The following is a 12,663-nucleotide window of genomic DNA, read 5'->3' on the forward strand; positions in this document are numbered from 1 at the left end:
CTTCTTTGTCGGCGGCTACAGAGACTTAGCGTACGCGTTCAAGGATTCGAGCCTAGCTCTTACACGGTGGCTCTTTTTTCGAGCGTCGCTACGAGTCTGACCTTGCGATACGAGGAGCACTCGAAGCTTGCGTTCTTGATTATCGTCGGAGTCGGAGATGAACCCCGCGTGCGCGCAGCGCGTCCGAGACAATTTTTGGAAGGTGACCCTTTTTATCAGGGTCGAGTACCGGGTGGGGGATACAGCTGATGAGGTTGAACCGGAGAAGTGTACAAGTAGCACTGCTCAGGTGTGAGCTGCAATCGCAAAGAGGGCTCAAGAGAGACACCGAAGGTCGCGACGAGAGCGCGAGCCAATCAGGATCGGTCCATTTAGGCGACTCTGATCGTCGGTAGAAGCCAGCGACTTGGCTTCCCTCGCGACTCGACTCGACGCCTCGCCTCGTCCCTGCTGGTTCAAGCTGGCGCCTATCGAGATCAACGTACGACCGCGGCCGAAGGACACCCTGCTTGTGAGTGCGCGCATGGCCGCGATCTGTCGCTTTATCAGCAGTTGATCTCGTTGAGCGGGTCTCGGTTCGGAAACTAATCGACTGATCTCGCGATCTCGCGGCCTCTCTCGCCGTGTTGCAGCCATGATGCGGATCGCATCCATCCTTGGTCCGCCATCACAGCAAGCGCTCGAGGGCACCGAAGCAGCGCGCGCAGCTCGGGCGCCGTCGCCCTCACACGGATCGACATCATCAATTGCAAATCAAATCAACCTGTCGCATCACCCGGCGAGCCGTTTCCATCTTCCACCGATCACTGCGCTGACTGCCAGCGAGCAGTACCCGCACCACCAATGCCCTGCGACGTATCCGACGGGCTCCAGATGGTCGCCTCCACCCCCTCACGCCGCGCCTCTGCCTCAGCCCCAGCCGCCGAAGCTTTCGCACTCGCACTCGCATTCGGCAACGTCCCCGTCACGAGCGAGCTCGAATCACACGCACGACGATCAGGCAGCTGCTGCGATTCTGTCGAACCTCCCCCGCGCGCCGTCAAGATCGCCTCCACTCCCGCTGCACGATCCTTCACGCTTCTCCAACTCGCTCCCGCCGCTCGCGTCGACATCCTCTGCCGCCCCTTCGCCATCACCCGAGAAGTCGTCCCAACATAGGGCATCATCGGTCACTGAGCCTGTACGGGAAAAGGGCAAAGACTCGGACAAGGACAAGGAAAAGAAGGAGAAGAAGGCCGCCAAAGCGAAAGACAATGTGTGCACCTCGTGCGGTACCACCACGACCCCGCTTTGGCGTCGAGACGAACATGGACAGACGATCTGCAATGCCTGCGGTACGTTTTCCGACCTGTTGTCAGCTGGCGATCCCTCCGCAGAAACTGATCGATCTGCACAGGTCTGTACTTCAAAAACCGCCGCAAGAACAATGCTGCCGCGGCCGCCGCTGCTGCTGCCGCCGCTGCGAATGCCTCTGCCAATAGTGCTGGCGATGCTGCGTCGTCTGCACCCGGCCAGAAACCATCGCCCTCGACCCATATGCTCCCGCTGCCAGCATCTGCGTCGGCGCTGCAACCCTTACATCCTTCGACCGGCGAGACTGCAGCTCGCGCGGCATCTCATCCGCCTGCTGGCGCCGCGGCAGCTTATCCAGGCGATCCTCCAGCCGGATCGTGCCCGGGAGGCGGAGTCTGCAATGGTTCAGGAGGCAAAGCGTGCTGCCAGGGATGCCCCGCGTTCAACAATCGGATCATGTACGCTCCTGGAGGGGCGAAAGCCGAGGCTGCAGTCGCGGCCGCGGCAGGCGGCGCGAGCGGCGCGGCTAGAAAGATCCGAAAGGGGGACACCGGCGATGCGAACGAATCCTCGACACCCTTTACTGGAGATGCACCTGATCCGAGCGCGATGGATAGTCCAGGCGGCTCAAATGCCGGCGATGTTGGGATCATGGAATGCCACAATTGCGGAACACGTAGGTTCACAATCCGCCCTTGATCTCTCTCGTCGCTGACTTTTTCCCTCTGCGCCGTTCGGCAGGAACAACTCCTCTATGGCGACGAGACGGAGAAGGCAGAGTTGCCTGCAATGCTTGCGGTGAGTCTCGCTCTATGTCGAGTTTTCGCGAAAAAAGATCTCGTGCCCCTGCTCGGAAATGAACCCGGGCATAGAAGAAGACTCTCGGCCGATCTCGGATCAAACTCTGGCAATCAGACTAGATCGATGCGAGATGATCACGGCCGTTTCATCAACCCTCCTCCCCTCTCCGAGTCAACTGCCTCAGTGCACTCGCCGCAATCAAGTCCGCTTGCGTGAACTACGTACTGACGATTGTCTCGTCTGCGTCTGCCTCGGCTCTGTATTCTCGCGCCTGCTCTGATCTTATCCACCCTCATCACCTTCTTCATCACACCTTTTTTCGGCCTTCTGTCCGATCAACTACTCTCGACTCCGCTTTCACCAAAAGGTCTATACTACAAACTTCACAATGCTCACCGCCCGGTCAACATGAAGAAACCTCTGATCAAACGCCGTAAACGAGTTCCTGCTGCGCCCGCTGCTCAGGTGAGTTGGCCGTTTGTGCGATTCCGCCTGCATATCACCCATTGTTGTGCTCATCATCGGCGCATTCTCTGCAGAACCGCGCTGCCATGCTCGAAGCCCAGGCGAGGGCGACGACGAGTGGGACCGGGGCATCTCCCCCTCCATCTGGCTCAGACACTGAGTCTGTCGTCTCGAGTACGACACCCTCAACTGCAGCGCCCGCGCCCAAACGACGCAAGACGAACATCCCGAAAAAAGCTGCTGCGGTGGCAGCTGCAACTTCTTCCGCCTCCCTACCGAACATGCAAGACGACTCAGCGGTCAACAGCCCGCCGCGAAACGCGTTCATGGAACTCGCCACCGTTGCGAGTCATTTGGCCGGAACAGGCCCGACACCTGCAAGCTTGGAACAGCAGCACGCTCAATCACCTCCGCATACCGCACCTCCACCTGCTCATACGCATGTGCACTCTGCCTCGTCGCACTCGCACCATTCTCACCATCACCATCATCATCACCACGTCGCGCCTCCCGTAGCCCCTACCGCAGCTGTCGGAAAGTCTCCCGTCGTAGCCGCGCAAGCTGCTCTCTCGAACTCGCCAGCCACAGTACATGCGCATCTTGCGCACGCCCACCCTCATCTGCATACTCATGCCCCTCAGTGGCGTTACAACAGCCAGCCGTCCGTACTCATGCCCGTACCTGCTTCTTCCTCGGCTTCGCAAGACGATCTGTCGGCTGCTACGCCTGCACTGCTCAACCTGCGCGACCTTGCGAGTCTCAGAGATGCTCTCAGCATAGAACTTCGAGCCGCGAAGGAACAGATTGGCAGGCTCGAAGGCTTTGTCCACCGTGGTGAAGGATTCGTCAAACTGCTCGACGATGCAGTCACCGCCCAGTCCGCCTCCGCGACCCAAGGGCATGGTCAAGCGCAACCGCCGCCTCAACCCGTAGCTACTTCTCTACCACCTCTACCGCTCGCCGCAACGCAACATGCACCACCGGCCTCGATCGCTCCCGCCACTGTACCCTTGGACACGATGCACCGGGAAGAGAAGAAGGTCTTCTCGGACGACCACGACGATCTCGACGCATACCTCTCGAGCCTCCCTCACCTACCTGCCGTCAAACTGCCTCCGAGAACAAAGAGTGCACCAGCAGGGATGCTCAAATTTGAAGTAAGCGAGCCTCTCGATGCGAGCAATGGTGCCACGCTGCCTACCGCAAAAACCGCACATGTCGACGAAATCGACATGAGCGACGCTTGAACATCATGGCGTTTATCCTTTCCGACAACCCCGCCCTCGATCGATCAGTCCTGTACATGATCTTCTGTCCCTTCCTTGTTTTCAATCCCCCGTACACTCATCTCCGCTCGAAGTTGTTGTGTTTTTCCTCTTTTGCCACAACCTTGTACTCTCCTGCAATGAGTCCCGAAAGCCGAGGATACAAACATTATTCTTGAACAAGCAGTGATCTGACAAACTTTACAAGCCTTGACCGAAACCCAAAAGCTACCTGCGGACTATCCCCATTTACCATTCTCCATCGACTAGAAGCGTCCACGTTCACAGAGTCATCAGTAAGATATGACGGCTTCCCCTTGCGGGTCTCGAAGGGCAAGGGAATCAAGACTCACAACGATCCAAGGTCGCAACCGCATCGACCGCCTCCTTTTGAGCTTTCTTGCGCATATAGAAAATCGGACAATCTTTACTCGTGCACAACACGTCCTGGTGCAACGAACCTTGACACCGTTGACATTGAGTCCATAGTCGAGCGAACGCGGTTTCGGCGTTTGAAGCGAGTGCGACTTGTTTTGCGTGCAGTTCGGCCGTCCTCGGTCGACAATTAGCACACACCGCTTGATCTACAGTACACCACGGGCGCGAAAGCACGTCAGAGAGAGGGTTTCGAGATTTGAGGTCGGGACTTGTTGGTCAAGACTGACTCAGGGATCCAGGTCGAAGGGGAGTCCGGCATCCGAGGCAGGTGACGGTCTTGACGGCAAATTTCATAAGTCCACCGACGGTAGGAGCCACGATCGAGACTGTACGAGTGTGGTCGCCGGCAACTTTGCATTCGTAGCGGTAAAAGGTTCAGTTCTTCCTGTCCTGGTAGACGCGCATGGCTTGAATTGGTTTCAGACTCACGTAGTGAGGAAGCTTTTTCTCCCAGAATCGGTTCAAAGATACGCAGTAAAGGTTTCGACAGTTGATTGTCGAGGTAGTACTTCGTGTCGATAGGGATGTTGTTCTCAAGGACGTAGAGGGGGTCCTCGGATTTCTCATACGCTCGTGCATCTTTCGTGCCTTTGATGATCACGTCTGTTCGTCACACAAGCGAGCGAATTAGCGTGTCTGGAAAACACTGGGGACCGTCGATTTGGGACGCACATGCTACTCGGTCTCCGAGAGCGGGTGCAGATCCCGCATCTCGTTTCTTCATGCGCTCAGCGAGTTCGACGTGAGCTTGCTTGTTGGCATAATCTGGTAGCGTCGTCAAGAAAGCAAGAGTCAGCTGCGGGATTCAGATAGACGGGTGCTAACGTGGGCAACTCACCGGCTTTGGCAAGCGCCTTGGTGATCACGAGTTGAGACAGATCGACCTTGTTCGTGAGCAGGTCCGAGATGACTTGCTTTGCGTAAGCCTCAGCGCCTTGGACATCTCTCTCGATCAGCATCTTGCGTAGACAAGTGTCGATGACCGTAACGACCAGGCGACAATTGTCTCGTCGAACAGTCTGCAGCAGGCCAAGATCCGTGAGCCATCCGATATGACACTATCTCAAAGGAAACTTCGAACGCACCTCGATACCTTTCGTATCCATCTTGTCGTATTTCTCCGGTCGAGTCCAATAGAGTCCAGCGTAACGCTTCTTGGAAATGAGAAGGTACGGGAAGTATACTTTCTCGAATTCCAACTTGATGGGCTTGATGAATTTTGACGTGACAAATTCGGCTGCTTCAGCGCCTATAGGATTCCCGCTCACTTTCCGTCAGCCTTGAAACACCCATCGATGCGGACCGAGGATGTCGCTTACCAAGCTTCATCGCAGTCTCGAGATCGGGGCAGCCGAAGCGAACCATGACGGAGTCTGTATCTCCATAGATGATCGTCGCATCGTACTCGTAGCCGTTCGCGGTGTTGTATCTGTCTTGCACTTCCTAACGAGGTGGTCGAGGGGGACAAGTCAGCAAGGCCACGGCCGCTGGAGTTTTGGAGGACCTCACGAACCTGTTTCGTCTTCTCGATCATCTCACGGCCATACGCAGTGACTGACATCGAGATAGGCAAACAAGGCAATTTTCCGATTGTAGCTCCTGTAAAACCGTACACCGAGTTGGCAGATACCTGGGAACGTATGTCAAGGTGAGCTTGCATTCCTCATCGATAGATCAGGAGACGCGCAGAGGCACACACACCTTGAGAGCTAGTTGACGACCATCGAGAACTGCGCGCTTGAAGGGATCTTTTTCGTTCTTGAGCTCGGCTCGAGCTCGCTTACGAGCCCCGAGAAGATCCTCAAGGATGGTAGGCAAGAGACCTTTGCGACGGTGTGCTTTGACAAAAAGATCTGTAACGGCGGCAATATTAGGAATTTGAATTTTCGAATGGGCGATGCGGATGGAATGGTGACTTGCCATTGTTCGGAGTTTTCACGTAATCGACACCTTCCTTCAGCTGTAACGCCTGAGCAATCTTGGCATCCAGCAGGGTTGTGTAGCAGAGATTGTGTGCCTGCATGATCGAAGGGTAAAGACTTGCGAAATCGAGGGTAGCGATTGGGACATCGTAGTAGCCTTGCTCGGGCTCGAGAACGGTTGCACCTTCGTACTGTTCGTCAGAACCTTCTTGCTTGAGTGCTGGGACGACGTAGCCCGTCTCGAGGGCTTTGCGATACAGCTGCGAGATGACTTTGATCTGCTGTCCTCGGGACAAGAGGTAGTTGAACGGGATTCCGGTGACACGGGCCATCTCGATGTAATTGATGAAGGACATGAGCTTGTCCATGATTCGTTGTGGCAAGTAGGCATCCTGAACACAAGCCAATCAGCAGGAAAGCATGGCAGAAATCCATGCAGATCGCTTGTCCTGACTCACTTTCAAGCAGTACACGGCGAGACGACGTCGCGATTCGGCGTTACCATTCTGCAAATCAGTGATGATCGAATGATGCACGTCTTCTTTTTGTTCGCCTGTCATTGCGGTCAGAGGGAAACGTCAGCGCGTGAACGAGGATGCGCGAGTCGACATCGGAGCGGCTTGCCTAGGAAGTGGGCGCAGACCGAGTTGAGAGTGTAGGAGCGCAGTTTGTAGTCACGCTGCATGACTTGAAGCATGTCAAGCTGTAGACGTCCGTCCATTTGCGTCTCTTTCGAATCTCGGTTTCCGTAGGCTTTCGACGAGAAGTGAGTGTCTTTCACTTCAGTCTTGACCCCTGCAATAGCGAAGAATGGTCGTTGAGCATGAGCATACACGAGCAGCGAGGCTGAATGCAGTTTTCGTCTACTTACCTTGCAATCGTCCGAGATATGGGAACGCCGTGACCTTCAACGCCTTCGCGCGGTCGATCAAGTACGGCACATCGAATTGACTCGTGTTGTAACCGATGATCAGATCTGGATCCACCTCTTCGACAAACTCTCGCCACTTTGCCAGCAATTCGGTTTCTTTGTCGAACGAGAGAACCTCGGAACCAACGATGTTCGCACACGAGTTCAGCGTGAACACGTTTCGGATGAAAGGCTTTGCCTCGCCTGGATGCGACACAGAGTACAACAGGTCAGTCCATCAAGATAATGTGCTTGTCGCATGAGAGAGCTGACTTGCCTTGCCGAGTGACCATGTTGGCGATTTGAATGACCGGATCGATTTCGGCTTCCGGGAAAATACCTTTCCTGCCGGCGCACTCGATATCGAAAGACAAAATTCGAAGTGGCGCGACATCTGACCATTCCCCTTCTGCCGGATGCGAGACCAGTGCAGAATGACTGTGGAGGCGACGGTCAAAGAAGGTATCAGCTGGATCTAATTCTTGGAGAGTGGAGAGTGGATCACGCAGGGCACTCACTCGCATTCGAGCTCATATTGGCAATTAGATTGTGGTTTCTTGGCAAAGCTCCATCCTCCAGCTGGGAGCTCGATCCAGTTCATTCCGACAATCTGTGTCGACATTTCGCTGGACTTAGCTTCTGGGCCGAGGAAGACCGCTAAGAAGCGGCGAGAGCACGTACGTGGTGATCGATCATGAACCTGAGTGTGTAAGCGATGTTACTTTCAAAGGTCATCAGGCTCGAGCCATCAAAGAAATCCTTGTAGACGACTTCGCCGCGTTCGAACGCGTTGCGAACTTTTGGATACGACTTGGTATCGATCACAGTGATCTTGATGAACGGCGAGACGGCGTCTCCTTTGTAACCCCAGAGCGAGCGCTTGTTGGCAATGGTGACGGCTCGTACTGGTCGCATGCCGTTGAAGTAGTTGGCCTGAGAGGAATCATACATGGCTCAGTCCTTACACTGTCTGGTAGGTCAAGGGAGGGAAGGAGGAACTAACGTTGAGGAATTCGGCCAGCGGAGCGCATTCTGCGTTGGTGAATCCTTTCGGCGCCGCGACCCAAAAGTACGGGAGGAACCCTTTGACATGGAGCAAGACCGATTGTCCGGCCTATAAGGTGCATGATGGGTGAGCGGATTACGACCTTTCGTAAGCGAAATTTTCGCACCTTTGTGACACCGAATGCACGGATCTGTGGGCCCAATCCTGGAGGCGAATGTTCTTCGATATCGATCTGCTGAAATACTGAGAAGAGGAATGAAGCGGGCGAGTCAACGTATGTTCCGGGCAGGAATGCTAGTCAGGAGACTGGCGAGAGAGCCTACCGAATTTATCCTTGGCGGGATTGAGGGTCGGGGCTTTCGGGCGCGCCCATACTTCAACCTCCTCGCTCGATGCTGTCCAGGATGTGATAATGCACCGCGTCAGCTTCTCGTGGAGTCGTCGCAGTTATAACGAGGGGAGCGACTGACCTCCTTCCTTCAACCTCGCGAGCATCTGGGTAAAGTCTTCCGCTGGCTCCTCTACATCGGGCTCGCCGTTCTCTTTGCCTTTGCCTTTCAGGCCCTGTGCCGCTGAGGCTTTCTTCTTTGGGCTGTACCTCGCCTGCAAGTTGCCTCCGCCGTTGAACAGCGCGCTCAGAGGTTTCGCATGAGCGCCGGCGGCGGTGGACGGAGGAGCTGCGTGCTCTTCGTCAGGAATGTCTGTCGTAGCCAACGTCGGTGCCAATTCAAAATCGGCGAGTTGAGCGGTTGATCCAGCCGCGTCGTTCGGGTTCGCGTCCATCGGAACAGACGGTCCAGGCAGCGGTGATGGCGAGCGCGTCGTGCGTCGTTTCTTGGCTGCTGGCTCAGACATGATTTCGACACGCGTACAGCGAGGAGGTGGGTCGGCGAGAGGTTGATGGCGGCGAGTCGCGCTTTGCGTCGACGCGTCGCGTGTGAGACTCTTCCTGCTTACGTTCGCAATCACGCTCCCCTGCTCCTCCATCTCCTACCGACGCCCGCTCTTCCTCCCTTCCTCTTCCTCGCCCCGGCGGTCTCTCAACAATTGCTTCGGTCAATATGCTCTCGCCTCGATCGGCACGGGTCAATGGGAAGTGCATTCGCACGTCAGTGGGACCCAACGCGGAATCGTCGCCCGTCCCCGAGGGACAGAAATCGGCGTACAGGGAACTTCAGAAGGAGTTGAAACAGTTGGGTTTGCCGGCGACGGGAAAGGGCCGAGTTGAGTGAACGTCTAGTTGCAAACAGACTCAGCGAAGCTACTGGATCGCCCCACACGGCCCGGGAGTCGACTGCTGTTGCTGCTGGTGCTGCTCCGACGGAATCTGACTCAACATCGACTACCTCGCACTCGCAACCCGACTCTCTCTCGCCCCACAAGGGTCCTGGACGCCCCCTTGGACCGTCGAGTTCGTCTCATATGTCAGTGGAAACTGCCGCTGCCCTTGCGGCAGAGACTGAGACGCTTTGGAGGATGCTCGATGAAGCGTTGCAAGGGATTACGTCGTTAAAGTCGCAGGTAGCGGAAATCGAGTCGATTTCAGTGGAATTGAAGAAGTCGATTCGTCCCGACGTCCCTAATGCCGGGGAAGATGCCGCTGCGTAGGCTCGCAAGCACTTCGACTCAATCACCGCCGGAACGACGAGACGACTAGCTACCGAGCGACAAGCTGGAATCGAAATACGACAGCAGATCGATCAGCTCGACCGTAGACTTGAGAAGCAACAGACGAAAAGCACGCCCTCTTCAGGTGCGAAGGACACCCTCTTTTGCGAGTTTACCGGAATTTATTGTCGGAGGAGGTCTCGACATCGCTTTCCCACACGACTAGTTCGAGAATTTCGTTTGAGGTCTTTCGTCTTTTGGAGGTCTCCGACTCGACGGACTCAACGATTCAACGCAGCCTCATCAAGTTCGCGGCGAACGTCATCAAGATCTTCGATTCCATCCCGCTCAATGTTTAATGCCCTCTTCCCCGTCTCCACACATCTCGTTCCCGCGTTTCAACCCTTCTTTGCTTTTCTCTCGTCGTTATTTGTTGATAGTGTGCAAAGTTGTTCCTGCAGGTCCGATTCCTCAGGTTTTTTCATCCGGCCTGCTCTGTATAAATACCTTACAACCTCAGTATACTACTAGCACGCTTTAGTTGCTCTATTGACGCCTCTCTGAGGTTTTCTTTTCGGGCAATCAATTACTTCTTCTTCTTCTTCCTGAGAAATCACGCTCCAACTGCAATCTGACTGATTGTCTTTTACTCTTATTCAAGCTTATTCTCCGAGTTGTGCTCTGATTTTCCTCACGGCCTCATCGATCACTGCAGACTTGCCCCTCTCCTCGCTCCCTTCTGATCCTTGACCCAGCGGGACCACCGTGATCCGAGGTTCATCCGTCTCGTGTGGCTCTTGCAGTGTCGCAAGCTGAGAGTCGAGCATGCCAGCCTTCATGAAGTGACCCGCCCGATTCTGCATGCGGTTCAGGAGCAGAGGTCGTGTACCTTGTACTACAAGACATTCGAGATCCGAATTGTTGAGTTGTGGTGCTGAATTCGGTAGGAAGAGAGACAGGACTGACGGTAGACAAAATACGTTTGAATGTGCTCTTGCAAGTGTTCTCCTTGTTGAATTTCCTTGTCTTCCGGAGGAGGTACGACAACCGTCGCCTCTTCGCCTCTAAGCAAATCTCGATAGGTTTTCTTGAGGGCCGAACAAGCGACCACCAAGCCTTCCCGCTCGCGCACCTCGCCTCTCGCTTTCGCTTCGACCCGGGCCTGGAGCGACGGAGCTTGGATTCGAGACAAGGCGACGGACAACTCGTGCGAGACTGGAGTCACTGCAGGATCAGGAGTGCCGTCTTGGGGAGTGTCGAGGGCGTTCAGGCCTGGTTGCGAGGTCAACAAGATGGCATCTTCACGGATGCGGTGCAACCACGGAATCCGATCCTGAGTAACATCTCGACCTCGCTTATCAGGACAGGGAAAAACCTCTTAGGAGAAGAGAAGGGGGCAAGAATGCGTACTTCGTCGGTCAGCGGATGACCTGCGCTCATCTTGGCGACATTCGAAGCTGGATGGAGATCATCGCCGTCTATGAAGGGGATCGCGAGAGCCTGTGCGAGTGCGAGCCCTACAGTCGACTTGCTAGCGACCAAGCAGGAGTTCGGAACCGATGAATCATCGCTTGCGCACACGAGGGAGAGAGGCGCTAGACCCACCCGCAGCCGCTTGCGCCCATCACGATGATCAATGCTGGTGTTGGTGCCATGTCGTGCAGTCGCTAGAGATGAAGTTTGAAAAGTGCGGATACTATAGGGATTGTCGAGCGGACTCGGAGCGCTCGCGAGCTCGCTACTGCACTGACCTCTACAGCAGGCCGAGTCGGCCTCTCCTCCGAACAATCATTGATTGTCGACCTTTCGATTACACGGAAATGCCTTGCAAGCGGGATGAGTGAGAGCAGAGTGGAGGGATTGGCAATATCGGGCAGCGGCACCGCCCCCGCGCGTCGGCGACCGCAGTTGATCGATCTGACCCCTCACCTGGCGCACCCTCGAAACGCTTATCAGAACTCACCAGGTCCCCTGCCAGCGCTATCGAAAACTAGTTGCCAAGATGGATCACTTGCCGCCGCCTCGAATCTCGCTCCTCGTGCATGCTCCCGCACCTTCGACTCTCGTGCCCGTCCTGAACCTCCTCCTCGAACCGTCTCCGCCGCTTGCGACTTTGCTCGCGCCTCAACTACACGAACGACTTGCTTCGCTACCGGCACACGAGCGACCAAGCTCGTACGCTCAGTTGCTCGACCTCTGCGCTGAACTCGTCTCAAGATGGGATGTCCTCGACCAGGCAGACTTTGTCGGAAGTCACCCGAGGATCGGAGAGGTCAACGGCTTGTCGAAAGCGAGCGAGAGTGAACAAGGCACGACTTCGGGCAACGCACCGACTTCAGGTCACGTATTGAGACGCCTCACCGTGCGTTCTCTCGTCCTCGCTTCTCACCTCGAGCTTGGAACTAAGCTGTTGGACCTCACACAGATGCTCAACGCATTCTACGAAGAAACTTTCCCGCATCTGCGCTTCATTACTTTTGTCAACGGTCGCACCCGAGCTGAGATCGTGCCCGAACTCGAAGTACGACCTCTCTTTCCCTTTTTCGTACCTGCTGTATATGAGAGCTGACTCGATCAGTGGTTTCCTTTGCGTACTTTTCTGCTGCCAACAGTCCATTCTGAATCTCAACTTGCCGCCACCTTCGTCCGACACGGGAGAGTCTCGCTTCACAGAACTACGAAAACAGGTCAAGCTTCAACCCGTGGGGTCAGGACCTTGGAGGAAAGAACTCGAGCGAGATTTGACCGCCATGTGGCAGATTGCAAAGAGTCGGTTGGCCAAGATGGGCGTCGCATGAACACTCGACGGACTAAGGACAGCTCTCTGCTCTCTTTGAGTAAAGGTATTGCATAGAGAGTATAATTTGCAAACGTGCAGAAATTGCATTCAAACATCGGCGTCTAGAGAGATACAAGTCGTGAGAGAGCACAAAGAAACAAAGTAACCTAGGCTTA

The 12,663-nt window shown here is 55.3% G+C and overlaps 4 protein-coding genes across 4 annotated transcripts; 2 read left to right on the forward strand and 2 right to left on the reverse strand.

The window, feature by feature from the left end:
- Positions 1-634: 634 nt before the first annotated feature.
- JCM15063_003341 (GATA-type transcription factor) lies at positions 635-3,806 on the forward strand (the record flags this gene model as incomplete). The annotated part of the gene is made up of 5 exons (XM_076675262.1): positions 635-1,334; positions 1,397-1,969; positions 2,035-2,091; positions 2,462-2,559; positions 2,634-3,806. 5 exons carry the CDS (start codon positions 635-637, stop codon positions 3,804-3,806), a joined length of 2,601 nt encoding a protein of 866 aa, XP_076537346.1.
- A 267-nt stretch (positions 3,807-4,073) lies between these two features.
- POL3 (DNA-directed DNA polymerase delta POL3) lies at positions 4,074-8,955 on the reverse strand (the record flags this gene model as incomplete). The annotated part of the gene is made up of 21 exons (XM_076675263.1): positions 4,074-4,090; positions 4,178-4,408; positions 4,490-4,612; positions 4,692-4,865; positions 4,935-5,027; positions 5,101-5,281; positions 5,348-5,511; positions 5,582-5,705; positions 5,776-5,892; positions 5,964-6,115; positions 6,183-6,576; positions 6,643-6,737; positions 6,809-6,979; positions 7,056-7,298; positions 7,372-7,532; positions 7,613-7,704; positions 7,776-8,027; positions 8,098-8,208; positions 8,267-8,343; positions 8,424-8,495; positions 8,571-8,955. 21 exons carry the CDS (start codon positions 8,953-8,955, stop codon positions 4,074-4,076), a joined length of 3,429 nt encoding a protein of 1,142 aa, XP_076537347.1.
- A 1,415-nt stretch (positions 8,956-10,370) lies between these two features.
- On the reverse strand, positions 10,371-11,363 carry JCM15063_003343 (gluconokinase; the record flags this gene model as incomplete). The annotated part of the gene is made up of 4 exons (XM_076675264.1): positions 10,371-10,603; positions 10,675-11,041; positions 11,119-11,239; positions 11,314-11,363. The coding sequence occupies 4 exons, from the start codon at positions 11,361-11,363 to the stop codon at positions 10,371-10,373; spliced, it is 771 nt and encodes a 256-aa protein (XP_076537348.1).
- Positions 11,364-11,710: 347 nt separating this feature from the next.
- Positions 11,711-12,506, forward strand: JCM15063_003344 (uncharacterized protein; the record flags this gene model as incomplete). Its single annotated transcript, XM_076675265.1, has 3 exons — positions 11,711-12,070; positions 12,134-12,229; positions 12,321-12,506. The coding sequence occupies 3 exons, from the start codon at positions 11,711-11,713 to the stop codon at positions 12,504-12,506; spliced, it is 642 nt and encodes a 213-aa protein (XP_076537349.1).
- Positions 12,507-12,663: the final 157 nt, after the last annotated feature.

This window comes from Sporobolomyces koalae, assembly GCF_050403365.1.
Source record: "Sporobolomyces koalae JCM15063 DNA, S_koalae_JCM15063T_v1_ctg1, whole genome shotgun sequence".
Classification (NCBI taxonomy): Eukaryota; Fungi; Basidiomycota; class Microbotryomycetes; order Sporidiobolales; family Sporidiobolaceae; genus Sporobolomyces; species Sporobolomyces koalae.